The 27,881-nt window shown below is 41.1% G+C and overlaps 2 protein-coding genes across 6 annotated transcripts in view; both read left to right on the forward strand.

The window, feature by feature from the left end:
- The first annotated feature begins 173 nt into the window (after nucleotides 1-173).
- Nucleotides 174-15,903, forward strand: decr2 (2,4-dienoyl CoA reductase 2, peroxisomal). 3 transcript variants are annotated; one of them, XM_041230135.1, is made up of 10 exons: nucleotides 174-383; nucleotides 3,307-3,397; nucleotides 5,885-5,953; nucleotides 6,398-6,449; nucleotides 9,073-9,208; nucleotides 10,063-10,187; nucleotides 12,200-12,293; nucleotides 12,990-13,094; nucleotides 14,607-14,795; nucleotides 15,684-15,903. In XM_041230135.1, the coding sequence occupies exons 2-10, from the start codon at nucleotides 3,312-3,314 to the stop codon at nucleotides 15,716-15,718; spliced, it is 891 nt and encodes a 296-aa protein (XP_041086069.1). In that variant the 5' UTR covers nucleotides 174-383; nucleotides 3,307-3,311; the 3' UTR covers nucleotides 15,719-15,903. The 3 variants fall into 3 exon arrangements, with proteins under 3 accessions (XP_041086069.1, XP_041086067.1, XP_041086068.1); XM_041230133.1 differs by lacking the exon at nucleotides 174-383 and adding an exon at nucleotides 3,115-3,212; XM_041230134.1 differs by lacking the exon at nucleotides 174-383 and adding an exon at nucleotides 3,119-3,212 and having other exon boundaries at nucleotides 14,607-14,844.
- Nucleotides 15,904-21,825: 5,922 nt separating this feature from the next.
- The window catches only part of LOC121300838 (rab11 family-interacting protein 3-like), a 70,029-nt gene continuing 63,973 nt past the window's right edge, over nucleotides 21,826-27,881 (forward strand). For all 3 annotated transcript variants that reach the window (XM_041229759.1, XM_041229761.1, XM_041229760.1), the window contains exon 1: nucleotides 21,826-24,995. In XM_041229759.1, coding sequence (XP_041085693.1) covers nucleotides 23,436-24,995 — 1,560 coding nt within the window. In that variant the 5' untranslated portion in view covers nucleotides 21,826-23,435. The remainder of the gene's footprint in view (nucleotides 24,996-27,881) is intronic.

The raw sequence follows: 27,881 nt of genomic DNA on the forward strand, positions 1-27,881 counted from the left end.
TGTGGCTGGTAGAGGGTGCTATATATATATATATATATATATAGCATATATAAAATTTGTGACTGGGTATATATATATATTGTATATAGCGCTCCCATATAACAAAAAGGTTGCATTACATTGGTTGGTCATTGATGTAATTTTCAACAGGATTGGCCAAGCCGTTTTGGGGGGTCTGGGGCTGACTGGCACATAAATGAAGAACAACCTCAAAGTGTTTTTGTTTTTGACACAAATTGAGTTTAAACTACAAATCCCACGATCAAGCCGGATGCCGCACACCGGTGTCTGTAGTCCATTGTGTGGAGTGCGACTCCCAGAAAACAACGCGAAGTCAATAGTCCAAGGGAGCAAAGTCGATTCCTTACTGCTCGACTGAGAAGGTAAATGTGCGGTTATAATTATGCGAGAATGATTCTACTTCTGTGCAGCAGCAATCAGTACTAGTAAATTATAAATGTAATCGAAAACATTGGTAACATGCTCAGTGTTTGTAATTGTATTATTCCTGTAGATTCATCCAATATGTTGGTGTTTATACTGTGTGCAGGTTTTGATTGAATTTGCGATACATGCATAGACGAACTAAAAATAATGTAAACGTATTTAATGGTAGTAGTGTATTGTGCCCCCATGCACGATCAGACGGGTGTTCTGTGGTTAGTGCTGCTGGCAAATATGATCATAATAACAACGATGTGTGGTTGTGTAGTGAAACAGTCTACCGTGCAGTATGTAGCAATCAATCTACATCGTATATATATATATATATATATATATCTATATTATATATATATCTATATATATATATATATATATACACACACACACACACTTTTTTTTTAAACCCAATAGTTTACTTAAGTACAGTGGTGAGAATTAACTTTAAACCCTTGTAGCATTCGTGTTAGTGTCCTTTCAGTCTAGACCTATTCAATTTCTCCAATAACTATTTACGTTTTTTTTTTAAAGGCAGAACAAAAGAAATAGTATTTGTATGCTAAAAGTAGCGGATGACTTGGTCTCATAGAGGCGCATAATCATTGCGTTGCTGAATTGATTTGAATAGGTGATTACAAATTGAGTTAAAAAGCGGAAAATAATTGGCGATTCAAAAAAAAAACAAAAAAAAAAACGTGACATTTTCCAGCTCTGTATGAAATTTTACTCCTAAATCAACAGCAGAAAGAGGTATGCATCTGCTCTCAGATGTGAGGTTAACATCGAGCATTGCTGACCTGGTTAAGTGATTCCCACTGAAATCCATCACTCGTAGCAAACTGATAAAACATCATCAAGTCGTTCAGAAGCTTAGATAGATTCGCATTTTCGAGCTAAAACATCTTGTTGATTCGGTTTGCTTTCTGGAGAATGGGCTGAAGGAAAATGAGTTTGTTCATTGGGTCTGCGTGCATTTGATACAGAATTTTGGCACTGTAGCTTTTTTTGCCCTTTGCAAGCTGAAAGTGTAATCTCAGCAGTGCACATTGCTCAAGTACACAGTTTACACACGCACAATTGGACAGCCACAAACTTGTCAAAGTTGTAAGATTTTTAGTGGAGCTTTGCCAACATTGATGGTTGTGTTGATGGACAGTGCTGTGTGAAAACCATGTGTATGTCTACGAAATCATGTAGTCATTGTTTCGAGGCAGGGTATTAAGTGCTTTTGATGAACACAGCTGGATTGAGTGACAGACACACTTGATGAATACGATGTTGGGATTTTGCTGGTGGAACAGAATTGTTTTGCCCACACATGGTACTGCATCCACCTGTTGCAAGTCCATTGCATTGCCTAAACTCAGTCAAGGCTTGTGTAATAGAAGCAGCATCCCAGCAAAGGATGACACAGTGCACTCAAGTTTCTTACTGAAATACCTTACAACTACACTCTGTTGCTTCTGTGTGGATATATCTGTGCTTTCGTCTGCAATCAAAGAGCATGGTTCGTTCCCAATTTCCTGAAGAAGTTCCTGTTGCATGACAGGACCGATGGCAATTTGTCAAGACAACTAGAGGGAAGGCATGCCTTGACTTAGTCAGAAGACAGAAAAACTAAAACAGAGGTCAGAGAACCACTGTCAAAGATCAGACCACAACGTTTTCTAATGAGTGCTGAGCATTTCGTTTTATATAGAAATATGTCTCTGTGCTATGTCGCTAACTGTGCCTCCCAAGTGATCTACAGTCAAAATACTAGAATGGCACGCAATGTGCGCTGCTAGTTTCAGCTCGGATGTTTTGAAAGAATTGTCAGCTTTTAACAGGCTTTATCCCGATATCAAATAAAGTCCGACAGTTCGAAACGGGAGCAATGTTTCTCATGTGCTTCTCAGTTTTGCTATGTGTTACGAGATCACTGTGGTGTGCTCTGATTTCTGACTTACAATATTTACAAAAAGCCTTTCCTGTTCTGCAAAAATAATTATGGGAGTTCAGTGGCAGTGTTTTTGTATGTCCTTTATTATAATTTTTTTAATTGATTGGACCATGCCTGCAAAAAAAATAGAAAGCCGCGGCTGCCCAAAAAATACTGCAGCTGGGTTTTCAGTTTGGTGGGAAACCGCGTACATGGCAACCCTGATTGTATGCTACAGAGCTGCACTTGCACTCCGAGAGCCAATGTTTCTGCTTCATCTGCATACTACAAAGCCAAAAAAATGTACATATTTCAAAACTTATGAATGTGTTTAACATTATGTATTAAGCTAAATCAGAACCTTTTTTTTGTTAAAGCTAGAAAAAAAGTGCACAATTTACATTAAATCTGGGGAAAAACGCTTGAAATATTAGTGATTTATTTTTTACGTTGTCACGTCATACATGGAAGCCTCCATTCTGGTTCTGTTCACTGCAGTTTCAGTGACACTTGTCACTTTAAACATCTCAAACTCTGTCCTGGGGACCCCCTGTGTCTGCTGGTTTTTATTCCAACTGAACTCTGTCACTTGACTATACCCTTAATTGAACTGATAATTTGCTTAATTGGACATTTTTACTTGTTTTCAACCCGAACCCTAACCCAGTTCTAAAGAGACTCACTGTTCAGCCTTTGCAGGTTAGCCTGTAACCTCCAGAAGTGGTGGTATATCTGTAACTAAGTTCTGGTTGTGTAAAGATCTATGCAGGACCCACAGATATGAAGAATGGAGAAGAAAGTAGAGCAATAATATATGGACAGCTGTGCTGTTTTTATAAATCACCTAAAGGTATAAAAAGAAAAAATAATCTGCCAAATCATTTAAAATAGAAAATATTTGGTGTTTGTTTTAGTGTTGTCTTTTTCCCCACATTTTTATGTAGTTGGGATGGCAGAGCAGCAGCCCCCCCAGGATGTGGACGCAGATGAATGCCTGTCCAGCTACACCTACATCTACAGCCCAGACCTGCTCAAGTGAGTGTGCCCATAACCAGTGCTTTCAAAAACATGTCCTGTTGGTTTTTTTGTTTTATTGAATGCAGAAAGTAAATTAATTACTTTTATTATACAATACAAAATTATTACTATGATAGTTTTACATTGTTGTACTTAAGTAACATGGCTGCCTTCTCTCGGTAATGTAAAGCCACATCTCATAGATTTTAAATCCTTTGGCCACTCACTCTCTATTCCTGTTCATATAAGTTAAAACAATATCAGAGGTCGCGTTAATGCAAAATTTTGCATCTTAGATGCAAAATAAATCCATTGGATGGAAAAATATGGAGAATGGGAAAGGTATATATATAACAGCATTAAGGTGCACTCCAGGCCTGTAGGTGGCAGTAGTAAGCCTCATATTTTGCTTATTCAGCAATATTAAGAAGGGTGTTTACTTAAAGACGTTTCTGGCACCAGACCAGTGTCTGTGACAATATGGCGAAGCAGTTGTCAATCAGAAGTTTTTTTGCTATGCAGTTGGCATCTTCTGGTGATTCTCAAGTTTACTAATCTGCATCTCAGCCATCTGCTTCTGACTGTACAAGTACTACAGTGACTGAAGCAGTAGTAATGCAGAAAACGCAAAAATTCTGAATAGGAGATGAAATACACGTGGCTTGTTTATCGAGACAGCAAGATGTGCTGTAGTGTGTGAAAGAGCTACTGGGCAATAAAAAAACATACATACATACACGCAGATGTACAGATTTTCAAGAATCTCACTTAAGGCACAGACACAGCTTTGGATGAAAACACACGTAGGTGAAGGCAGCTTAGAATCCTGTCTCGTTGTCATGTGAACGGTCCACTGTTAATATATACTTTTGATGTGCTTCTGGCACATTTTTATGAATGTTTAAATGCTATTCAGGTGTCAGTGTTTGAAACATACACATACACTCTTTTATATTACATTCTGATGTACACTTAGTTGTTTTCCAAGCAAAGAACCGCTAAATAAGCAAATGTTTTAACATCGAAAAGACTTTAACTACAAGTAAAACAAAAAAAAAACTAGGGCTGTCACTACAAATACCTGTGCTGGCCCTGTGGGCACAAAGTGAATAAAATAAACTAAGTCAAACACAGCTTACATGTTTTACAGAATCTATCAAATGCACAGATTCCAATACATTGTTATTAACGCTACTGTTTAGGGATTGGTGACACTAATAAATGCCCCCTTCTGTGGACAAATTACACAGATATCAAGGACTTTTTTAAGCAAACGGTTTGTGTAAAAGTGTACTGGTAAAGTAAAGCTTATACATAATTCATTTACATGAATGTATCTCTGAATTAATATTGAACAAAATGTCCTTTTTAAAATCCTGTCACAGAGATTTAAGGGCTACATAAATGTCAGTTGCCATCTGGAGGGTTCTGTTTATTATGGATGTTTGCTTTTTACTGCCATCAATAGCTCCATCCACAGTAATTCTGAATGTTTTCACTTCAGATGGCGATGCATTGAACTTGCGTTTTTGCTATAGAGCAATTTTGTTTGGCATAATAATTTACATACCACGGTTCTCTCATCTGATTCCTCAAAATATTTCCAAGCATGGCTTTGCCTCGTTCATTTTGTTTAGAGATGCCATTTTATTAGAAATATATACAAACGTCAAAAAAAAAACGTTTTACTTAACCCGTGTGGACTGAACCAGTGTCAATCTTTCTGTTGCACCAATTAGAAAAACTACTTGGAGACGACTGCCAAACCCCTTCCTTTCTATAATATCCACTCTTACTGTGGCACCACAGCAGTCTGATACACAACGGATTACTGTATATTATGATAAATGATAACAATTAATACATTTGGTGCAATTTGTCACGTGACCGGTTTTACATCTAGCATTTTTGTTTAACTACTTCTCTAGGGTTTACACGTTTCTAAGTGTTTAAAATTCCCATCCCTTATATATAGCATCAAGAAAAGTGAGTCCTGTCTCCATATGTATATCTATATACAGACACAGATTGTTTAAACTATGATCTAGCGCAATGTTTAAACATTCATAAAAATGTACCAAAATGCACATCCCTGGAGTTGATTTAGCATTTGTGTTAGCAACTGATCCTTTAGTCTGGTTAAATCATTGATCTATTGGGTGATTTCTGTATAAAAAAAAAACATGCCCCCTATCTGGCGAATTTGCATCACGTTGTACCACGAAGCAACAGCAGCATTCAGTTAGTTGTATTAAACAACAACTCTTCAGTATTGTACAAATATTTATACAACCTGTTTGAGTAAAATATTTTATGGTTCGCTTTGTGTTAATTGCTTTTACAATACGCACAAGAAAGGCCAGACATATCATACTCCAGTCGTGTGTTAAAAATCATTTTCACATTCTGAATCATGAAGAATCTGTTATGGAACGTTTATACTGGGTCTGGACAGATGATGATGTCAGACTGGCTGTAGGTCACTGTGCTGTTCCTCCTCCACAGGGACAAAGTGGCGTTCATCACCGGGGGCGGGTCTGGAATTGGATTTCGCGTTGCAGAGGTTCTCATGAGGTAGGGGTGCAGTTCCAGCTTGGAATTAATCTCCTTCCCAGTGTGTTCACTTCCCATACTGAAAGGGCAAGCACCAGGAAGAGACTCAATCACTGTGGACGTGTGTCTAGAGGGGTCTGCAAAGTGCCTTCATAGTGTACCCTGAGTAACCACTAACCATTTATTAGAAAGCTCATGAATAGTCTTGGCCAACAGGTTCTAAGTACAGTGCTCATTATCCACTGGTAGATTAAGCTATCTGGCATTAATGCTAACATATAATCGAGTTGACTCCCTTGCCTGGCATTCATGTCTACTCAAAACCCTCCACAAATCTCAATATGTTAACATGAGGAGTAGTGACGTTTTATAGTATTAATGAGGTGGATAGTTTACGACGATAATAATATTCCACAACTTCTCCCCCATATCTAACATGTCTGTGTTGCTCCACTTGTGTTCCAGGCACGGCTGTGATGTGGTGATCGGCAGCAGGAACCAGGAGCGTCTGGCAGAGGTCAGTGAAGGGACTCCTCGGCCTGTCGCTCTGAGCAGTCAGAGGCACAGTAACAGAAGGTCCAGCATCAAGTGAGAGATAATATGGGTTTTATCATTCTCTCGCTGCCAGCTTAGGCAGAGTGGCAGACAAGATTCTGTCGTATCACAATACCACTGTCCTATAATTAGGAGGTGGAGTGGAAATACACTGATGCACAATGAAAACGCAACAGTCTTAGTTTTATATCAGTAGCTCATTGGGCACATACATAATGTTATTTACATTTCAAGTAGTGAGCAGATAGGTTTGTTGATTGTTTGAGTAGTATTGTTCATTGGGTAACGAAATACTGAGCTCAAGTCATGTGACTTCATAAAAATGCCAGCTGCACAGTGTTGAGTTATTGCCAAAAATGAGTTGATTAACCCTTTGCAGTCCTATGTCAGACCAAGTCCGACATTACATTTTTCCCTTTTCAGTCCGATGTCGGACCCTGTCCAACATCATGAAAAAGACATAAAGCACAGGTCACAAGTCGTTTTTTTTCTCCGGAAAAAGCAGAGAAAACCTTTCAATGGCCGAATGAGACCGATAGGAGCCGAATGAAGCTGGATAAAAAAAAAGGGGCGTATCTGATAGCCCCACGCACCACAGAGATAACGGACATAAACAAAGGAGGTAGCTGCTTCTGCATCCAGCACTCAAAGAATATCACAGACATTTGCAGAGCTTTTTCAGATGTTAGTAATACAATAATAACGGATCACATTATTGAGGAGTTTGGTGATAAAACGAGTAATCAGGAGAGGTTTTATCAGTATGCACGTCTGTGAAGAGGTATGTGAAAAATACAGCGATCAAGGGGTGGGGCTTGGCTGGAGATACAGTACTGAGTGTCCTTTTGCAATTCAGTGCCTTCTAAACCTGTTTTGAAAATATATTTCAAACAGCGCGTGTAAAATAAATGGCGTGTGTGGAAATAAATTGGACCTGACGCGCCTGACAAGCGCTGAATAAATGGACTGCAAAAGGATAAGCATCTGTATAAACAGCCAATCGAAAAGACAATATTTTAATTAAAGCAAGAACAGAGAAAGATATGACCATGCCCCACTTGAGTAATGGAGATCGGCTGGCTGCTATAGGCATGAGTGTAGACAGGCTGTCTGAGAGAAGTTCCCTGGAGAATGAGATGTTCTGCTTCATCAATCAGCAGACCATTCCAGAGAAACCAGGAAACCGGCTCTGTGAGGGACAGGCAACGTCCTGGAAGACCACACTGGCCCAGGACCACCATATCCGACTGATCCATCTGCGTAATCGTTTTCAGACTGCAGAAATTCCAGGAAGAAATAACCTCAGCAGAATGACTGTAGCTCTCCGTCTGCATGAAAATGATTTGCATGCTTGGAGGCCGTTCAGGGGTAACGTTGACAGCAGAGAGACGAAATCGGCGTCTTCTGTGGGCCAGAGAACATGAGGTGGCGGCAGAGAGTGGTGGAGTGTTTTATTCACCGATGAATCCTGTTTTGCCCTTGACAGACCTGATGGAAGACAACATGTGTGGAGACATCGTGGTGAGCGTTATGCTAACTGTTGCATTGTTCAAGCCAACCAGTGGGGCAGTGGAAGTGTGATGTGACACAAAAACGCCTTTTGTGCAGGTTGAGGGCAGTTTTACTGCTCAGCGATACATTGACAAAGTCCTTGAGGCAACACTTTTTCCATTCCTGCAAGCCAATCCAGAAGTGTCGATTTTCCAGCAGGACAGTGCAAGGCCACACAGTGCTAGGATTTGGATTGCACGATTTCAAGAAAACAATGTCGAGGTCTTGCCGTGGCCAGCTTTTTCTCCTGGCCTGAGTTCAATAGAACATCTGTGGGACCAAATAGCCAGCTAGCTGCAGCTGCACTGGAAGAGTGGTGGAACAGCCCAAAGCAGTCTATCCAGAGGCTGATCAGGTCTGTGCACTGCCAGGATTGTGTTAATGCTCAGGGAGGTCATACCCGATAGTAACTTTGTAATGTTTTCATTTTGACAGTGTGTCATGATTCATACTGAAAACTTATCTTGATTCTTTGATCTGTGTTCACATTTGCTGTGATTTTGTTTATCTATTTTTAAAATATTTGATTAAATCTGTTTATTTTGTGCATCTGTATACATTCTGCACTGGTAGTAAATGGATAATAGCATGGCACTTTGAACCATTCTTTGAACAATAGAGCTAGTTACATACTGGTATAAAGTAGCCAACTAAACTTGCAGTAAAACCTGGCATGAATCAATCTACTATTGAGTGGGAGTCTATTTTCCATCCATACTATGTTAGTCTAATTGATGTCAGTGTGGGACCTATTACCTGTAGGACAGGAAGTGATCTGAAAAAATTTAAGTCTGGAAAACTGGTCAACAACAAAACAATAAGGGACTGTTTGTTTCAGGGGCCTGCATCATCTTAATAGGTCCCTTTTAATTAAATGCAGTATGAAAATAAATACAATTAAGAATACAAGGAAAATATGAAGAGAGTAGTTAAATCAGATTATAGTACCTTTTTTTGATCTTTCTAAATTACGTGTCATGCCATATCATTGCAGCACAGGGCAAAGAGTCCAAAGTCAATGTGTTTTTTGTTAGGCTGCAAAGAAGCTGACCACGGCCACGGGGCGTCACTGCCTGCCGCTGTCCCTTGACGTGCGGCAGCCCCAAACCATCGCTGCTGCTGTGGAGGAGACGCTCAGAGAGTTTGGGAGGATCGACATCCTTATTAACAGTCAGTCTCGGTCCCATCTGGGATTTTCTGTGTGTCTGTTGCCTGAGCCTTATGTAGCATTTTAATGTAATCATTTAAGATTGCACTCAAATGTTTGTACTGTGCAATAAGGTGTATGGGTAGTTATAATGCTGGAGAGTTGGGAATAAAGCGAGTCAATGCTCAGTATTTAATCAATCAATCAATCAATAAATCTATTTTATGTAGCGCCTTTCATAGTGGACCACCATCACAAAGCACTTTACAAGATGCAGTAGCAAGAGAATCCATAATACTTTAAATACAGAGAAATGCATGATATACAGTAAAAAAAGAAGCATAATACATTAAATACAGTGGAGAGTGCATAATACATGATAGTAGCATAATACATGAAATAGTACATTACAGTGGGAAGTGCATAATACTTGATAGTAACATAATACATGAAATAGCAGCAACACAGCAGCTAATAGCAGATACAAGGCTTAGAGATAATGGAAAGCGAGAGAGAACAGGTGGGTCTTGAGAACTGATTTAAGATAAGTGAAGACTGAATACCAGAAAATCGTGTAAGCAGTTGATTTCACAGTACACATAATCGTTCCAGCAGTGTTGTGGTGCTGCTGCACCCCTTCCGTTTAGTGAAAATTAGGAAGATGACCATTATTAACTGCTGTTATCAAAAATTAGATGCAAATTTAAGTCTGAAATTCTTTTGCATGAAGCAAACCTGAATAAATTGGACCTCATGTAGGACACGATCACGTTCCTGAATGTTTTTAAACTCCTGCAGTGGTTTATTATTGTTGGTTGATGAGAGTTCCTCCTAGAAGCTTTCTCTATGTGTTTTCTTTTTTAATGTAACCTTGTAGATGCCGCAGGTAATTTCCTGTGCCCTGCCAGCGCCCTGTCATTCAATGCATTCAAGACAGTGATGGAGATTGACACCATGGGCACCTTCAACACCAGCAAGGTGATCTACGAGAAGTGGCTCAAGGTACAGGATCTTCCAGCACAATGCAATACAGCTGTAGTGCCTTTCCACATGGTGCTTTATAGGAGCTCTGCATCGCGTTTACAAAACAGAACACTGCTGTACACCTATGGTGCTATTAACCATACCATTTACACCAATATATTAAAAAAAAGTAAATTAGGAATAGGCACATGTAATCGTTTATTCAAATAATCCATTAGAAAATTGTTGATTCGTTTATAATCTATCTTGTATTGCAACAAATATAATTGGTCTGAGCAGAACATTTAACCACGCTAAGCTTGCTGCTGCAGTCCAGTGTATTCCTATAAGTAAATGTTAAATCCATACTTATTTCTTTTTATGGTTCTATATTACTCAAGCTCTGGACATTTAAAAAATGTAAAAAAAAAAAAAAAATGAAAGAAACAAGCTTTCTTCAAAGTGCAGGGTGATACCAGTATTGTAGCTATGGGTAACGGAGGTGGTTGGAATGCACCGTTGCACGTATTAAAAGCATATTTAATGAATCATTTTCATTAATACAAGAGACTACAAACTAGAGTATTGTCGGTGGTCATGGTATAATTATTTATACTTGCACCGCTGTGGTTAATATTAATAAACAAGCCAATCCAAACAGAACGAGATTACAGCTAATACAAATGTAAATTCCAGTCTGATTTGAAAAAAATGACATTAAAAAAAAGAGGTTTGTTTGGCAACGTTTTACCAATAAAAGACTGAGCTACATGACGAACATAGGGACAGTGTTAAACCTACGATATCATCCTACCAGCAGAGAGGCCCAGCCTCAAGCCTCGGGCTCTGTTTACTGCGAGACTGAGAGTATGCCTTGCACAAGCAGCAAAAGCACTGATAAATCAGAACAAACCATTACAGCCTGCTCCACCAAATACACTCCACCAAAAACAAACCTTACGGTCAATGAAGATGCATTGACTATCAGCACTTCAATTTTGGTATTTTGTAAGCATTATTTTTGGCCAGCGGCACTTTGATGTAAAGCATAATAGTATAAGTGTTTAATCATTTAGTAATTTACATGTATTAGATTACTAAAGTATATGGAAATGCCCATCTCTAAAATGTTATGAGTAATATCCTTCCAATGTCTATACTGTATATACATTTTAGGTGCAGGGCTTGAATTTCAATGCAGGAATCTTGCATTTTCAAAGTTGCTGCCGCATATCTGCAACTTGTGTGGGAAAATCCCGCAGAGATATTTTAAGACACAAAGCTACTGTATTTTTCACCTAGTTTAGAATGCCTGAAACACTACAACAGTCTCTAAGGTCAAAATAAATAAAACTAGTGCTGGATAGTTTAAGTGCAGCAAGACTATTCTCTAGTACGTCATTCTTGGCCACTATCTTTAAGCATTATAGAAATAGTACACTGCAGTAAGTAAAGTTTGAAAAAAAAAGACGATATTAAGTCTGCCTAGGTGTTTTGCAAGCGGTGACTTTTGCTTTCTCTCTCAAAACTCGGCCCCATTCATTTTGGGGCGCCAGCGCACCGAAGCTTAAGCACATGTTACACAGACACTGTAAAAGCCACCTACCTGGCTTGTTTAAAAGTATAGACTCTGGGCTTTCCAAAGATGTATTCAGTGTGTGTATGCGGTGCTTCTAGCCGGAACTACGACTGCCTGAAGTTAAGCCTCTTATCATTTGAGAGAGTTAACAGCTTAGGTTTAGTTTTGAGTCTATTGCTCTGTCATTGTAGCTAGACTGAAAGGAGCGATATAATGGCGATTTTTTTGCCATTTCCCCCCCTTATCCGCACACAAGGTCTAGTAATTCATATTTGACTAAGTTTGTTTTTGTTTTTTTTCGCCATGTTGTACAAGCCAAATTAAATATATGCACTTGTTTTGGAGGCCTGTAAAACTTGAGGCCAAAACTGGTTTTACAAAGCAAATTTGCCCCGACTTGTGATGTCATCAGTGATTGAGAGCAGTGACTTCATCTCTCCTCTCAGCCAATCCCCTGTCTGGTTCTCTGCAGGATCACGGGGGTGCTATCGTCAACATCTCGGCCACTCTGAGCTACCGGGGCCAGGCGCTACAGGTGCATGCTGGGTCAGCCAAGGCTGCCATAGGTAAGGATAGCCAGTAGGTGTTTGAGGAGAGGGGGCAGAGCTACAGAGTTTTTTTTTTTTTTTTTATATATATAGATAATCAAGACACAACACAATTTGGCTCAGCTGTCAGTGTCAAGTTGAGACAAGCACAGGGTGTTCAGGTCAAGACTGAGGTGTTAAGGGTCAGTGAATTGTGCTTAACTGCAGCCAGTACCATTGTCATTGTAAGTCACTATTCACTATGGCCTTCACAGCAACTAACACAATCTCAAGTACAAAGCTAATATTGAAAAAGTAGAGCTGAGATCTAAGTTACCTGGTTCATGTTAAGATTCAGTGTCCTGCTGTATTTGTCACTGTACTGTGTGCTCCTTGTGACAAATACAGCACTGAACTACTGTAGTGTGCTCCTTGTTGAGTGCTGTATTTGTCACTGTACTGTGTGCTCCTTCTTCAGTGCTGCATTTGTTACTGTACTGTGTGCTCCTTGTTCAGTGCTGCATTTGTTACTGTACTGTGTGCTCCTTCAGTGCTGCATTTGTTACTGTACTGTGTGCTCCTTGTTCAGTGCTGCATTTGTTACTGTACTGTGTGCTCCTTGTTCAGTGGTGTATTTGTTACCGCTCTGTACTGTGTGCTCCTTGTTGAGTGCTGTATTTGTCACTGTACTGTGTGCTGCTTGTTCATTCTTGCCTGCTTCTTTCTCAACCACAGACGCAATGACGAAACACCTGGCAGTGGAATGGGGACCGAACAACATCCGAGTGAACAGCCTGGCTCCAGGGCCCATCTCTGGCACAGAGGGGTACCGTAGACTGGGTAAGGCAGGACTCTGCTACTGTGTGTGCGGCTGCTGGGTTAAAACAGGTAAAACCCACGCATCAAGGATGGATGCATTAGTTAGGCCCCCTGTTTGCTCATTAACAAGACAGGACAGTCAAACAAATGTACAGCATACTCCAAGGTTAAGGCCACATCCATGGCTGTATTACATTTTAAATCCTTTATGTATTTTGTATTTACTTCATGTAACAATCAACCCTTAGCTGTCCATTTATTCAGCGCTTGTTAGGTGCGTCAGGTCCAATTTATTTTCACACACGCTGTTTAATTTACACCAGCTGTTTAACAGGTTAAAAAGGCCCTGCATAGCAAAAGGACATCCAGCCAAGCCCCACCCCTTGTTTGCTGTATTTTTCACATCCCTCTTTATAGACGTGCATACTGATAAATCCTCTCCTGATCACTCGTTTTATCACCAAACTCCTCAATAATGTGATCAAAGTCTATTTTATTACATCTCAAAAAGTTCTACAAATGACTCTGATATTGTTTGAGCGCTGGATGCGAAAGCAGCTATCACCTTTGTTTGTGTCCGTGTTATCTCTGTGGTGCAGGGGCTTTGGGTATTGCTCAGATACGACCCTTTTTTTTGACTTCATTCGGCTCCTATCAGTCTCACTCGGCCATTGAAAAGTTCTTTGCTTTTTCTGGAGAAAAAATGACTAGAGACTTGTGCTTGATGTCTTTTTGGTGTCGGACAGGGTCCGACATCAGACTGGAAAAGGAAAATTGTAATGTCGGACCTGGTCCGACATAGGACCACAAAGGGTTAATAGTTCCTTAAGTGCTTTAATTGTGGCAGTCATCAGATGCTCCACTGATGTGCTTGAAAATCAGATTGAATAAGTTAATGAAAGGATTGCACCTAAAAACTCAGTGTTCCCTTTCCATTGTTAGTAAGCATGGCAAAAAATAAACTAAGCAGAAACAGTGAGAGAGAATCATAGAATGCACATAATAGGACAGGCAGAAAATGAACATTATTGCACCATGAAATGTGGTAACAGATTTTTTTATCTTTTTTTTTTCTTTTGATTTAATCACTTGTAATATGTTTAAGTGTTCAGAGGCTGCCTCTAATCGAGTTGAGAGTGCACATTCTCTTGCACTGCTTATATGAAAGGCCTGACAAAGGAGACTGTTGAAGAAATGGCGGCCACTGAACACTTTAAATATACATAGGTATGTCTGGTTAAAGCAAGTGCAGTCATGTTTAAACGCATTTAATGAGCACTAAAGCTGTCTTTTGTACTCTGGTTACATCTTTCTTTTAATGTCTTTGCTACTGTTTAGTCAGCTTTTTAGTTTTAATAAAAAATGTATTTAATTTTATGTTTTACAGCTCTTTTAACCAAAAAGGTTGGACAGCTCTAATAAATAATATTCCTTTAACCTTTGTGTTCTTTGTTCTCTCCACCCTTGTACACTTCTGTATCTCTCTTGCTCTGTTCTCTCCACCCTTGCACATTTCTGACTCTTCCTTGACAGGTGGTTTGTCTGCGGAGGCCGCTGGTCACTTCCACACCATCCCCCTGCAGCGGGCAGGCAACAAAACTGAGATCGCCCACAGCGTGCTGTACCTGGCCAGCAGCGCCGCCTCCTATGTGACTGGAGCCTGTCTGGTGGTGGATGGAGGCAGCTGGCTCACCTCAGCAAACAGCCTCCCTGCGCTCCTGGGTATAACCTCCCAATCTGCTAAACTCTGACCCCCTGCCTGTTCCTCCAGGTGTGTACTGCTGTCCTGGGCACACACCATCCAGTAACACTGAGCTCCTAGCAGGCAGGCCTGGGGAGTTGGAAATGGATTGTTTAGACTAGTGCTCATTATTAAGGTGCAGGGTGATGACAGTACTGGAGAGCTGAGAATGCAATGTTTAGTGCTCATGAATATCAGTACGCACATAGGGATGTTTGCAACATTTTGCCACAATTGGCAGGCTGCGGGCGCTTAAACCTTCTCCCTACTTGACACGCTTTTCCCACTACTGTTGAGAACTTTGTGGATACCACTTTCCATCACTGGGTCCTTTGAACTGACATGGCGGCAATGGAATCTGCTTCAAATTACTTTTTCTACTAACCTCTCTCCTTCAAGTTGCCAGAAGTCTGTTGATTTCCTTGTTCTGGTAAGTGGCATGTCTCCATGGCTACCAGTAGAGTAAAATATAATCCAAAATATCCGGGGACGTCATTAGCCATTCCTGAAATAGGGAAGCAAGAGAAATGTCAGGTTTTAGCAACTTCAGCCTGAGCAGGTAATCTCAAAACACCCACCTCAGCTGCTCAGAAATTCAGTAAAACTCATGTCCGGACCCACTCGGAGCAATTGCAAACATCATGTAAATGTAACAGGACAGTGAAAAACTGTTGATGTCTTTTGAAGTTTAGTTTTGTGTGCAATGAGATTGTCTGTCTGTTTTCACATTCTTCACTGTGGGATAGGTGAATGGAACGCTCACTACCTTTGGTTAATTCTAGAGTCTGGTGTACTGAAGCATTTTCTTCTTATTCAAGCCAAATGTTCGCTCTGGTAAAATATTTTAATTTTTTTTTTTTTTTTTTCAGAGCTCTGGTCATCTGGAATGAAAAATGACAAATAAAGAACAAGAGAAGTCTATAAAATCATTAAGCACAAAAATAATTAGTTTGTTACTGTTAATTTCCAACATTCAACTAAGGGGCAGTATTAAGGACAACTACATTTTGGATGCCCCACTCAGCCCTATTCAACTTCTTACAAGACCTTAAATCCATTCAGTGATAATAAAACATTTACTAAAATGAAGTAGTGCTAAAAACACTTCCCACTTCAGGATTTCTCACTAAAGGTGTAGGTTTATTTTCTGTACTTAATTGAAATTCTTGCTTTTCAATTTTACTTGCTGGTGGGTGACGTCAGACCACGAAGTAGAGACAGACTCAGTACTGCGGGGTTGAGACGCAAGTGCGCTCTTTATTAACAATTCACATTAGATAATAGAAACAAAACGGCACGATGGCCAAAATAAATGTACACAAATAAAACAAATATGGTGCTGGTGCAACTCCAGTACATGTAGCAATTGTTTGTCTTTATACTTCTGTCTCTCCTTCTCCAGACAACACTTTCTCCCGTCAGCCAAAACTGCTGGTGTGTGTGACTTATTTATTTAGGCTGGTCTTCCCTGGGGACTCCAAAGTGGCGTCGCATTGGCTCTGGCGCTCCTGTGGTTTAGGGAGGTAAAACCAGCAGGGATTGTTTCTCCTTGCTCTACACAGTGAACTCTGCGGGACAGGCACCCAGTGAGCTCACAGCGGCCCCCTGCAGCACTGGCCTTTGTCCTCCAGAGGTCGTCAGCTTGCTGACTTCCACTCTCGAGCTCGTGGCTGTAAAAGGAAGCTGGCTTGGTCATGAGATCAGAGGACGCCCACTGAATCTTCAGGTCTCCTGAGCCCTGTGGGGAACTGCTGCAGTGAGGAAAAAAGTGATTGGGCATTCCAAATTTGGAGAAAATCGGAAGAATAATTATAATTGGATATAATTAAAAAAAAAAAAAAAAAAAAGTGCTTTTATCTTTGCCCACATTGATAAATAATGCCCATTGTGGTTCATTTTTTATTATTTAAAATGCACATACCCAGGGCCATAACCAGAGCTGACCTTCGACTGAGGTCAAACTTTCAAGCTAAAACTGGCAGTATCAGAGCTAGTTCCGGCCATGCATATACTATATCTGACTGATGACAGATAATCACTGATACAGGGAGACGATTCTGCTATAAGGGGTTGGAACGATGTAGCTGCTGTAAGAATATATACACAACTGCTAACACAATTTTATTTCTAAATGCATCTTGTGTCCTTTTACAATAGTAACTTTTCCTGTGTTATTTATTCATATAAGAAAAACAGCCAAGTTGAAAAAACTGAACAGCTGTATGAATGTGATATATACAAAATGAGGAGTATTATAGAACACAAATGGGGCTAAAACGCACCCCACACCATTCATTCATAAGTACAAACTTGGCACTTTCTGAAAAATTCTGTGCTTAAAAACTACTGTCCTAATAGTATCTTTCTAAACCAAACAAAAAAAAAGCCCTGCATATCCTGTATATGTTACGAAGGTGAAAGTTCTCATCATATAAAGTCTGGAGACTGTTAATGCAAACTGCAAAGCAACATAAGTCAATAACTCTTTAGCCACCTTGGATGATGATTGAAATTTCATGACCTGTATTTTTTAAAACAAATTGTCTCCCAGCAAAACAACACCAACCTAAAGTTATTCTATTCACACATGATATTAAAAAGACAAGAAGAAAATAACTTATACATATGAATAAATAGATGGGTTTATACCTTCATTGAGACATTCATTTGGTTCACTGCTACTGAAGTTAATGCTGAGGCTGGGGAGATGCGACAGTTGGAACTGGTAAGACTGGTGCTGACACTGCTGGGAGTGGTAACACTGGTGCTGACTGGTAAGTGGGGCTGCTCCTGCTGGGAATGGTAACACTGGTGCTTCTGCTACTGCTGGGACTGGTAAGGCTGGTGCTGCCACTGCTGGGACTGTATGATGTCATGATTAAAAACACTGATTTAGAAGGCTTTACTTTAAATAGAGTTTGCCAATCCTCCTATGGCCTGATCTATTGAAACACTGTAACACTTCATCCTGGGACACCTCCTTGTCTCTGAACATAATGGGACAAGGCCATTCAATCTATTTTCACCCATATTGCTGTAAAACTGAGATGTGAAAGTAACAAAAAGTAAATAATATAATGCAAACTCATCTATTAACAAAAAACAGCATACCTTAAATTGAAATTCATTTTAAGCTAGGGTACACAATATTTTTATTCGATCTGTGTACAAAGAAACAGCTTCCCTAAAATTGAAATTTATTTTATGCTAGGGTATGCAAGATCTTTATTTGAGCTGTGTACTTTTGCTCCACAGTTTATTTAAATATGGTTTATATGAACTTTGCAAGTAAAGGTGTCAATCATTCCCTGTCACCGACAGTGAAAGGACTGTGGGCCCAGTGGCCCGGATTAGCAATCCAAGGGGGAGTGCTGCAACGTTGTTGGCTTGAGCCGGCAACTGAAAAGCAGCAGTGGCAGGTGGTGGTTCCAAAGGGGCTGCGAGAGGAGCTGCTTGCAAGGTGCCACGGTGCTCCGGGCACTGGGCATTTCAGTGTGACTAAGACATTGTGCCGCCTCGGTCAGGCCTTCTACTTGGGCCAGTGCCAGCGAGATGTTGAGGATTACTGTCGCCGCTGCGATGCCTGCACAGCCCGGAAGGGGCCTCAAGGCCAATCCAGGGCTCCCTTACAAGAGTATCAGGTTGGAGCTCCCATGGTGCGGGTTGCTGTGGACGTGCTGGGCCCCTTTCCACGCTCAACCAGAGGTAACCGGTTTGTATAGGTGGCCGTTGACTACTTTACTAAGTGGCCAGAGGCATACACAATACCGGATCAAGAGGCGGAGACCATGAGTGAGGCCCTGATCGAAGGGTTTTTCAGCAGGTTTGGTATTCCGGAGGAGCTGCACTCCAATCAGGGTCGAAACTTTGAGTCAAAAGTCTTCCAGGAAATATGCAACCGTTTGGGAATTCAGAAGACCCGCACTACCCCTCTGCACTCCCAGAGCAACGGTTTAGTTGAAAGGTTTAATCGCACTCTGGGGGTCCAACTGACCCTCACCACTGGCCAGGATCAAAACGACTGGGACATTCAGTTACCCTTGGTTTTGCTGGCCTGTCGCACCGCCATCCAAGAGTCAACTGCCTGTACCCACCTCTTTGCTCATGCTCGGGCGGGAGCTCCGCACACCCTCGGAAGTCACCTTTGGCTGCCCACCAGATGCCCCAGATGCACCCACAGGGCGTGAGTATGCCAGAAGACTCCAAGACCGCCTGGAAGTGGCCCACACTTTCACCCGCAGGCACCTACAAGCTGCGGATGTATGCCAGAAAAGGAATTACAACCTCCGCAGTAAGGGACGCCACTTTGACGCTGGAGACAAGGTCTGGGTATTTAGTACGAAGAGGTAGAGGGACCGCTGCCCTAAGCTGGAGAGCAAGTGGCTCGGGCCTTGTGAAGTCATAGAGCAGGTGAGTGAGATGGTCTATTGGGTTCAGCTGCCACCCTGGAGCCGGTCTGTAGTGCTCAATCGAGACCAGCTGGCTCCTTACCTGGGCCGAGCCTCAGCCTCCCCCACCCCGGCTTCTTCCCCCAATCTCTCAGTGCCCTTGTTACTTTCACCGACCGCAACCCCCGTGCCAGCGCCCCTTGTCCGGTCCCCGCGTGGGGTACCAACATCCCCAGGACCTGCCACCCCCAACAGGCTGTTCTCCTTATCTGGCGCCCGGACCCCCCGACCCAGGAGACAACGTTGGCTCCCAGGTCGCCTCCCGGACTTTGTGCTCCCTCAGGGGCGAGGGACTTGGGGGGTGAGTGGTGGGGGGCAATGTAGCGATCAGGGACCTGTAGGGAGCGCCATCGCTAGAGACTGGTTAATTGTTGTCTGTCATGAGTTGCTCCTTGATAGGTGAATGTGTTGTAAGGGAAGGTGCCACGCCAGGGGAGTTATTTACGGGAAGGGTGCGAGAGGTAGGAGGGCAGGGGACAGCAATGCATGTACATAGTTTTGACTGTAACAGGGTTCCCCCCTCCCGGATAGAAGTGGTTCAGTCAGGGGAGACCGGGTGGGATATAAAAAGGGGGGGACGGGACGTGAAGCGGGAGAGTGAGACAGTGTGGCTTTGCTGTATAATTGCAGAATTACAGATAAAAAGCCTGTTGAGGAGATTAAAAAGGGGGGTTGTTGTTTTGGCGTGGTCTCAGCCCATAGAGAGACTGTGTTACTTTACAGTAATAATTAAAAAAGGAAAAGCTCGGAGAGTGTTAACTGGAAACAGTCGTCTGTCTATTATTAACACAACAATAATTTATTAGCGACATACCGCGACTCTACAATATATAGTGAAGTTCCCTAAAAAAAAAAAAAAAAAAAAAAAATCAAACAGACACCATTTTATTAGCCAGAATGGGCAAGTAAGTGTCGGTTCTATCAGTTTTTTCAGCAGTATTATTGTATCCTCAGTTAGTTGTATTGCGTGTATCATTTTCATAGTCTGTGCAGCTTCGGAAGCCCGTGTTCTGGGCGGATTTATTTATACAGCTGCTTATTGCACTGAATGGGAAATGAAACATGGCTTCGGTGGATTTATTCAGTAGTGTTATGTTGTTCGCGCTTAGTTGTATTATGTGTATCATTTTCATACTCTGCAGCTTCAGAACCCAGTGTTCTGGGCGGGTTTATTTATACAGCTGCTTATTACACGGGCAGTTAAAGGTGGGTTTTTTTCAGCAGTGTTATGTTATTCCCACTTAGGCTTGGACCAAATCAAAACTTTGACAATCCGCTAATCGCACTTAACAAAATTCAATTTAATAGCGTTTTCTTTATTTGTATCTTATTTCTACTCATAAAAATAAAACGCTATCAAATACTGTTTTGTTAAGTGCTATTAGCGGGTTGTCAAAGTTTTGATTTGGTCCCAGCCTTAGTTGTATTATGTGTATAATTTCTGTCGTCTTTGCACTTTCGGAACCGATTGTTCCTGGAGCTTTTTGGTGATAAAAAGAGGGTTGTAGGTCGGAACGGGTTAATGACAACGCGTTACGCACTATATTCTCCTCCTCTAATGTGTGTAACTTTCTGTGCTGCTTTTTAATGCAATTGAATGAATTAAAGTACCGCCCGGCTTTACCCCATACCTGTTGGGTTGGGTTGCTTATTGAATTGCGCAGGCATGAATAATGCCATTGCCAAGTGCACATTACTAGCACGGTTCGAGACCTCTACGGATATGAACAAATATAGTTGACAAATCATAATTTAGAAACATCAATGTTTGTGTTTAGAAAGTAGTCGATTCCTACTGTAATCAAAATGACTATACAAGTATTACTATACATATTATACTTATGTTTTTCTTCATATGGGCCCGAGCAGCACCACTGAGACGTAGTGTGAGTTTTGGGGCAGTTAACTTTTTTTTTTTCCTTCAGACTTTGTAAGGTTTGCACATAGCTTTCAAATTCATATCATTAACATTGAATTCCACTGGGTGGCGTAAAAGTACAGATTACGAATGTGTGCGTTTTGAGCATGTTTAAAATGAATGTCAAATCCAGTCGATCTGCATAGTGGATAACATTTGGGTACATGACCCGGGGCTATTACAGTCGTTTGCCTATTTATTTAGGTCCTAAAGAGAACCAACATATTCTGATATGTTGCATATCATTTGTTGAATAACAATGTCATGCCACCGCAATTTGAGGGGTGTATGCATGGGACTGTAATTCAAACGATGACTATCGTAACTAAGCAGAGTCGATAATTGGGAACAGGCCTATGTTTATTTAATGACGGGGGGGGGGTCTGCATAACCTTAAGAGGCAGTAGCAATGTGACCAGAGTTGCAATCGATAACATTTTGTATATATTTGTATTTTTTTTATTTTGAGGGTTAGTGTGCTTTTTTAGTTATTTTTCTTCACGGTGTGTGATTTGGTTGGTTGACTGGTCGGCCTCCCTTCCCCTTTAAGCGCGTTGTGTAGTGAACCTGTTTGAAATCTTCTTTTCTGTCGGTAGACTGCGGCGTGCTCGTGGCGCGTGCGCAGTGTAGGGGGGTGACGTCAGTGTTGTATGCGGCTGGCGATGGCGGAGCGGCTGCTGCACGGAGACGGAGGGCTGCCAAGTGTTTAGGGAATAAACCAAAACAAGAGAACATATACTTTTGTTTATCAAACGAACAAAATTAACCGAAACAACCGGATGCGGACTGAAGAACTCGAACACACCGATTCCTTTACTAGCTGAACTGGAATAAACAGGTGGATGAATCGAGGATGGCACAGTCGGGGGCGACCAGGAAAAAAAGAAGCTGAGCTGGATGCGAGAAAATACCGTTGAGTGCAAATAAATAATAAGCACTGTAGCGCGGATCTTGTTAACACCTGAAGGACGTTTAGCAGTGGAAGGTCGGCCCAACAGTAAACGTGAATGCTCTGCTGTTTGGTTTGGTCCACCGGCACCAGTGATGCTCTTGTCTGGGATGCAAATGGAAAATATTACCTTATTTACTACAATAAAGCATGACGTTAACGTGGCTTAGTTTAAGGGTTTACATTTAATGGATAATTTTGCGACGCTATACCAGAGGACAAGCAGTACCACAAACTTAAAAAAATACAAATCCGGGAATGTCAGCTCTGTATTTAGGGTGATGGAGAATTCGGGAAATACGAGCACATCAGATATTTAATGTGGGGTCGGGTTTGGCGTATAACAAGCGGTGCTAGGCAACGGTTATGTGGATCTACAATATACTATTAAATATTTATACCGCACCAAAATGCAACACTTTATTTTTGCAACATATTTATAATGCAATTAACCAAGCAGCGGTAGAATAGAGGGATTTGCTACAGTGTAGAAAAAAAAAACAAACAAACAAAAACAAAACACAGTTGACCACACCAGAACTTGCGCTGTGTTTGGGTAAAATACCAATTTGAAACGACAATTAAATTATAAACAGCCTTATCAAAAATGCCATCATGTATTTTTTTTAAATAACCTTTTTTATATAGGACAGTCAAAAACATTCTAGGAAAAAGAGGAAACGATTCATTAAATTTGAGAAGGGTAAGCAAACTACAGGAAAATTATAATTAAGGGTCGACCTAAACAGGAGGGACGCGTGTTAGTAATACATTTAGTCCAGTGTTTACATTGATGTTTCTGCTTGCTTTGCAGTCGATCAGCAAGCTGAAGTTTAACTTGTGGTGGAAAAAACAAAACAAAAAAAAACAGCTGACTGTCTACTGAGCCCACAGGTTGACCCGAAGCGAACACACACAGCAGTTTGTGTGTGTGGTGTGTGTGTTTTAAAGGAAGGAGATGCCATCGGCATTACAACCGTGTTTATGTTAACATGTGGCAGGCATGCAAACAGTCCAGAGATTGGAATGCAGTGTATTGCACTTGGGAAGCCCGTGACACAGGTGCCAATGTCTCATAACAATACAGGTTAGGCAGGGAGGTTTACTTTATAAAACTTGTATTAACACAACGAAGAGAAATCACCTGAAGACTGGGCCAGTGAAAAATAAGCTAAGCTTTGTGTTTGTCGAAGGAGACAAGTTTTTTTTTTTTTTTTTGTACATGACAGGACATCATTTTAAATTAATTGGTTAATTATGATTCTTGGATTTTGCTTTCAAATCAGAAATTGCTAGTTTAAATAAAATGGAGCAGGTCCTGTTGTCAAGCCCAGGTGGGCATTCAGACTGGGAATTGGAGCAGAACATGGGGGATATTCTCAAGGAAAGTCCAGAGTCTGGGCTGGACTTTATCCAAGGAGAAAAAGAGCTGGTGTCCCTTAAGTTTGGGGAAATTCTCCAGGAGAATGCCTTGAACTTGGACGGCTTTTTTCGGCATTCCAGGTACACTAACGTGGACCAGATCTTGTCCTGGGATGATGGGCCGGATTGTCCTGCACTGCAGTGGGAGAAACATTCCAAACAGGACTTGGATATTAACCACACTGGCCAGCTGGAGCTTGTCGGTTTCCGTGACAATAACTCAGTGTTCAGTAGTGACACTCCCTCGCTGCAAAGTGAAATCTCCACACTGGATTTGGAGAAAGACATGGCCCTGAATCCAGCCCTGCAGTCCCAAGTAGATATCTCTCAGCACTATGGGATCAATTTGCTAGATATTAACACAGAGCTGTCGTTTAGAGATGAGGGCTTTACATTTTCGTCACATGAGGAAACTTTATCTGAAACGACAGACAAAGGTTCATTTCAAGAGCCGGTAATGGATCTTCTTGGATTGAGTAACAAGATCCAGGGCATACCTCTGAGCTCTCCCAGCTCTCCCTCCCATACCTTGACTTCAGTCTTGGAGCCCTTCCATGATAGCCCAGCCTACACATGGGCAAAGGAGCCCGCATCACACGAGCAAGACCAAACCAGCTCCAGTCGGCTAGATCCTGCTCTGCACCACACTGGACATGTGGATTCAAGACTTCCTGTTGAACAGGAAGCTCCTGAGCCTGACTTGGGACAGCATAGTTTTCTGCCGCCCTCCCAAGAAGACTGCAAGCAGGGGGGCTCCAGCTGGAACAATGGACTCCAGCCCCAGGCTCTAGAAGGGGTTTCTGATGAGACAACCGAAGGTGCTGAGTTGTCTTCAGATCAGGAGTTCTCATGTTATGATCGAATGCATGACAAACAGGATTGTGGTGAGAATGTATCGCAGGGTTTAGTGCATGGCGAGCCAGGATTGGACCACAATTTGTTATCCCAAGAAAAAGTGCACAGAAATGTAGTTTTCAATCAGAATTTATCTTATGACCAGTTGCATGACGTGCAAGGTTTGTGTCCGGATGCAGTGTATGGGAAAATAGTTTTGGACCAGAGATTATCCCAGAATATATTGCACAAAACTACTGTTTTGGAGCAAAATTCTGTCCTTGATGTAATGAATAAAAAGGAAGTTTTGGACCCAGATTTGTTCCACGATGTAGTCAGTTGTGACCAACGCATTTTGGAACAGGACCTTCTAGATGTTTCAGAACAGGAATCGTCCCCGAGTTTGTTGCGGACTAACACGTGTGTGTCTCCGTCGGGTCAGTTGCTGGCTGAGGGGACAGAGTCTGCAGGGGGTGGCCCGGATCTGGGGGAGGAGGCAGTGGAGCTCTCCCCACTGAGAGCTGTGTTTGACGCTCTGGACCAGGATCAGGATGGCTTTGTTCGCATGGAGGAATTTGTACAGTTCGCTACAGTCTATGGAGCAGAACAGGTATGCTTTTGGAAATTATTATTATTATTATTATTATTATTATTATTATTATTCCACATGGATACCCATCCTAATAAAACATCTAATATAATTAATTTCTACCACCCCAGGAATGTGATGTTAATAGTTTCCATTTTAAATGTTTTGTAATATAAACATTTGGTAGAACTGCAGATCAAATCCATACCAAAGCATACATACCTAAAGGTCTGCAGTATTGAAAGAGTTAAAGACATGTGTCTGACTGTTATTTGTTTAGGGTGTTTCAGGGCTCAGGGTCTTTTAAGAAACACATTGGGGAGGGGGAGGAAGAAATCCAAGTATTCTATGTTTTCTTAAAGGTGTGGTGTCCTGAGGTTTCCTGTGAACACATTTTTGGCAGCGTTGAAGCTGGTTGGGAATCTGCTGTAATAATAGCCAAAATAACACGTGGAATGTTGACAGCCCAGTTTGTTTACATGGGAAACTAATTTGCTGCTTTAGAGATGGAATCATATTTTCAAAACAGTCATCACATTAACATGGTATACCATGTGTGCAGATATGGTACATTTCAACAACAGGGTGTATAAGGTTATTTAATTTGTACTGTCAATTGCCATACTTCATGTGTGTTTTTGTATACTGCATGCAAATTATGATGCAAATTGGAAACATTAAAATTCAATAGCCTAACAGTATACTGGGGAGACCGGATGGACAAACCCAGTTAGTCTACAGTATCTGTAAAATGAGCAGTATTGCATTTCAAAGCAGTCTCATGATCAGAGTCTGTAAATCATTTATTATTGGTTAGCTGCTGGTTGCTGTCCAAGCTACAAGGCTCACATTCTTTGCAGCTGATGATTTAAGTGGTATACCTAAACAAGAGTTGTTTGGGAATCCAGGACTGGGAGCCACACATTTCTAACCCTGCTCATTGTAGTTACTACTGGCACCAGTGGTCTCGGCTGTACTATACAGTTCATTGGGATACAATCAGTAATAGCATGGGAGCTCGAGCAACAAGCAAGATTAAGAGCTGTCTGTTTGTTCAAGAGTACCCTGTCCCAGGCCCGGCTCCAGGTTTTTGTGGATGCGGGGCAATGGATCTCCAGTGCACACTTCCACCTTCATCTAGGGATTCATACCCGGTATTCCTTCGCTAAACCTGACATGTCTGGAGACATGAGTTGTCTGATTTAAAAAAACAAAAAACATTTTGTAGTAAAATCAAATGAATACTCGTAGCACATTTTCTTTTTACTTAGCCTGCCGGTGACACAAAATAAATCAAGCTGCTGCCTTTTGCACATTACTGTTCAGTGTGAAAAATTTAAAAGAATATTTCATTAAAACTAAATGACTTTGGCGTATCTTTAACTGTAACCTACTTAGTGCACAACTAACAGAAAAGGGAACACACACTTTACAGAAATAATAATTTTTAAAATGTACATAGAACATTTGACAGTACTTTTTGTAGTCTCTTCCTTCAGTTTTTGACATCCAGATTTGTTTCTTTATGTGGAGGTTCGGCAGGTTTATTTTTTGGTGGTTTTAAAAACATATAATTATAATGGCCGTTATGATACGTGACTTGATAATGAGGCTCAACAAAATGCTCGTCAAACAAAAAGTCTTGATTTGTTGGAAAGTAAATGTGGCAATTGTAGAATGTCTTTAGTTGGTGTATTTGTGTAATTGAATGTCGATCAGCCAATAGCTTTTGGCTTTATGAAACCTGGGGAGGATGGAAGTCAATAGGGAGTGAGAAGAGGCTGGACTAAAGGAGCACGACGCAAGCAGGAAAAGAAAGGGCAGATCTAAAAAGTTTCACAGCATACATACAGTTTAGTTTGTTTGGTGAAAACTAAATGTTTCTAGCCCTAAAGGCTGCTTGAGTAGGATAGCTGGCACATAAACAGTACATTTACTCATATTTGTAATTTTATTTCTGTATGTGCGTGGGCCCCCTCTGGCATTGGGGCCGTAGGTGCTAACACCGGTCCTGCCCTATCCTACTCCTGTACACATGTTTGGTCTCCTTGAATTGGTTAATAAAAGTCACAGTTGGACTGGCACAAGTTAGGCTTTATCCTGCGCAAATTCCTGTATGTGCTTCTGTTGAGTCTTTATTATCCTGTACCACTTGCAGGGCAGAAAGTTCAATTCAACATTGTCTTTGTAACTTTTAAGCTGTTGTTCAGAAGACATGTAATGACAGGTTTGTATGCCATAGATTTGCATGCACTTGAGGTTTTTCATGTTTTTTTCATTACATTCAATTCAAAACAAACAACCAACCAAAAAAAAAGTACAACCTTCCCCATTAAACAAGGGCTTCTGTTACCCTTCCCTCTGCACTGGAAGAGTATAACTACCCTTGCAGTTGTGGAGCCTTCTACATGTGGTTAATCTGATGTTAGGCTGTTTCTTAGGTATTGCTGTCATGAGTTATCCAGTCTTATCCAAGATGCAAACACAGTGGTAGTTGGTAAATCTGTAACATAGCTCTAGATTGATTTTTTTTATATAGGGGCCGAAATATCGTACCACACAATATCTTGAGTTGGTTTTGAGCCTGCATTGTACAGGGTTGGCTGATTTTTTAAATCAATTATATTTATTTCTTTACATTTTTAAATAGTGATTTAAATCTTTTTTTTTTTCTTTTTACTACCTGTTTTTATATAGTTTCTCAAGGAAAAGACATGACAAATGTGTTTTTAAAAATATTTTTGTGAACACACAAGCATCCTTCACTCTTACTGTCTGTGAACTAAAATGTCCACCAAAGCCTAATTCATGCCTTATTTAATTTTAATTAAGCACTTGTAGTTCTCTTATCAAATAATTAAAGTGAATACAGATTGTCCAGTTCTGTATGTTACCTCTGTCTTCTAA

This window comes from Polyodon spathula, chromosome 26, assembly GCF_017654505.1.
Source record: "Polyodon spathula isolate WHYD16114869_AA chromosome 26, ASM1765450v1, whole genome shotgun sequence".
Taxonomy (NCBI): Eukaryota; Metazoa; Chordata; class Actinopteri; order Acipenseriformes; family Polyodontidae; genus Polyodon; species Polyodon spathula.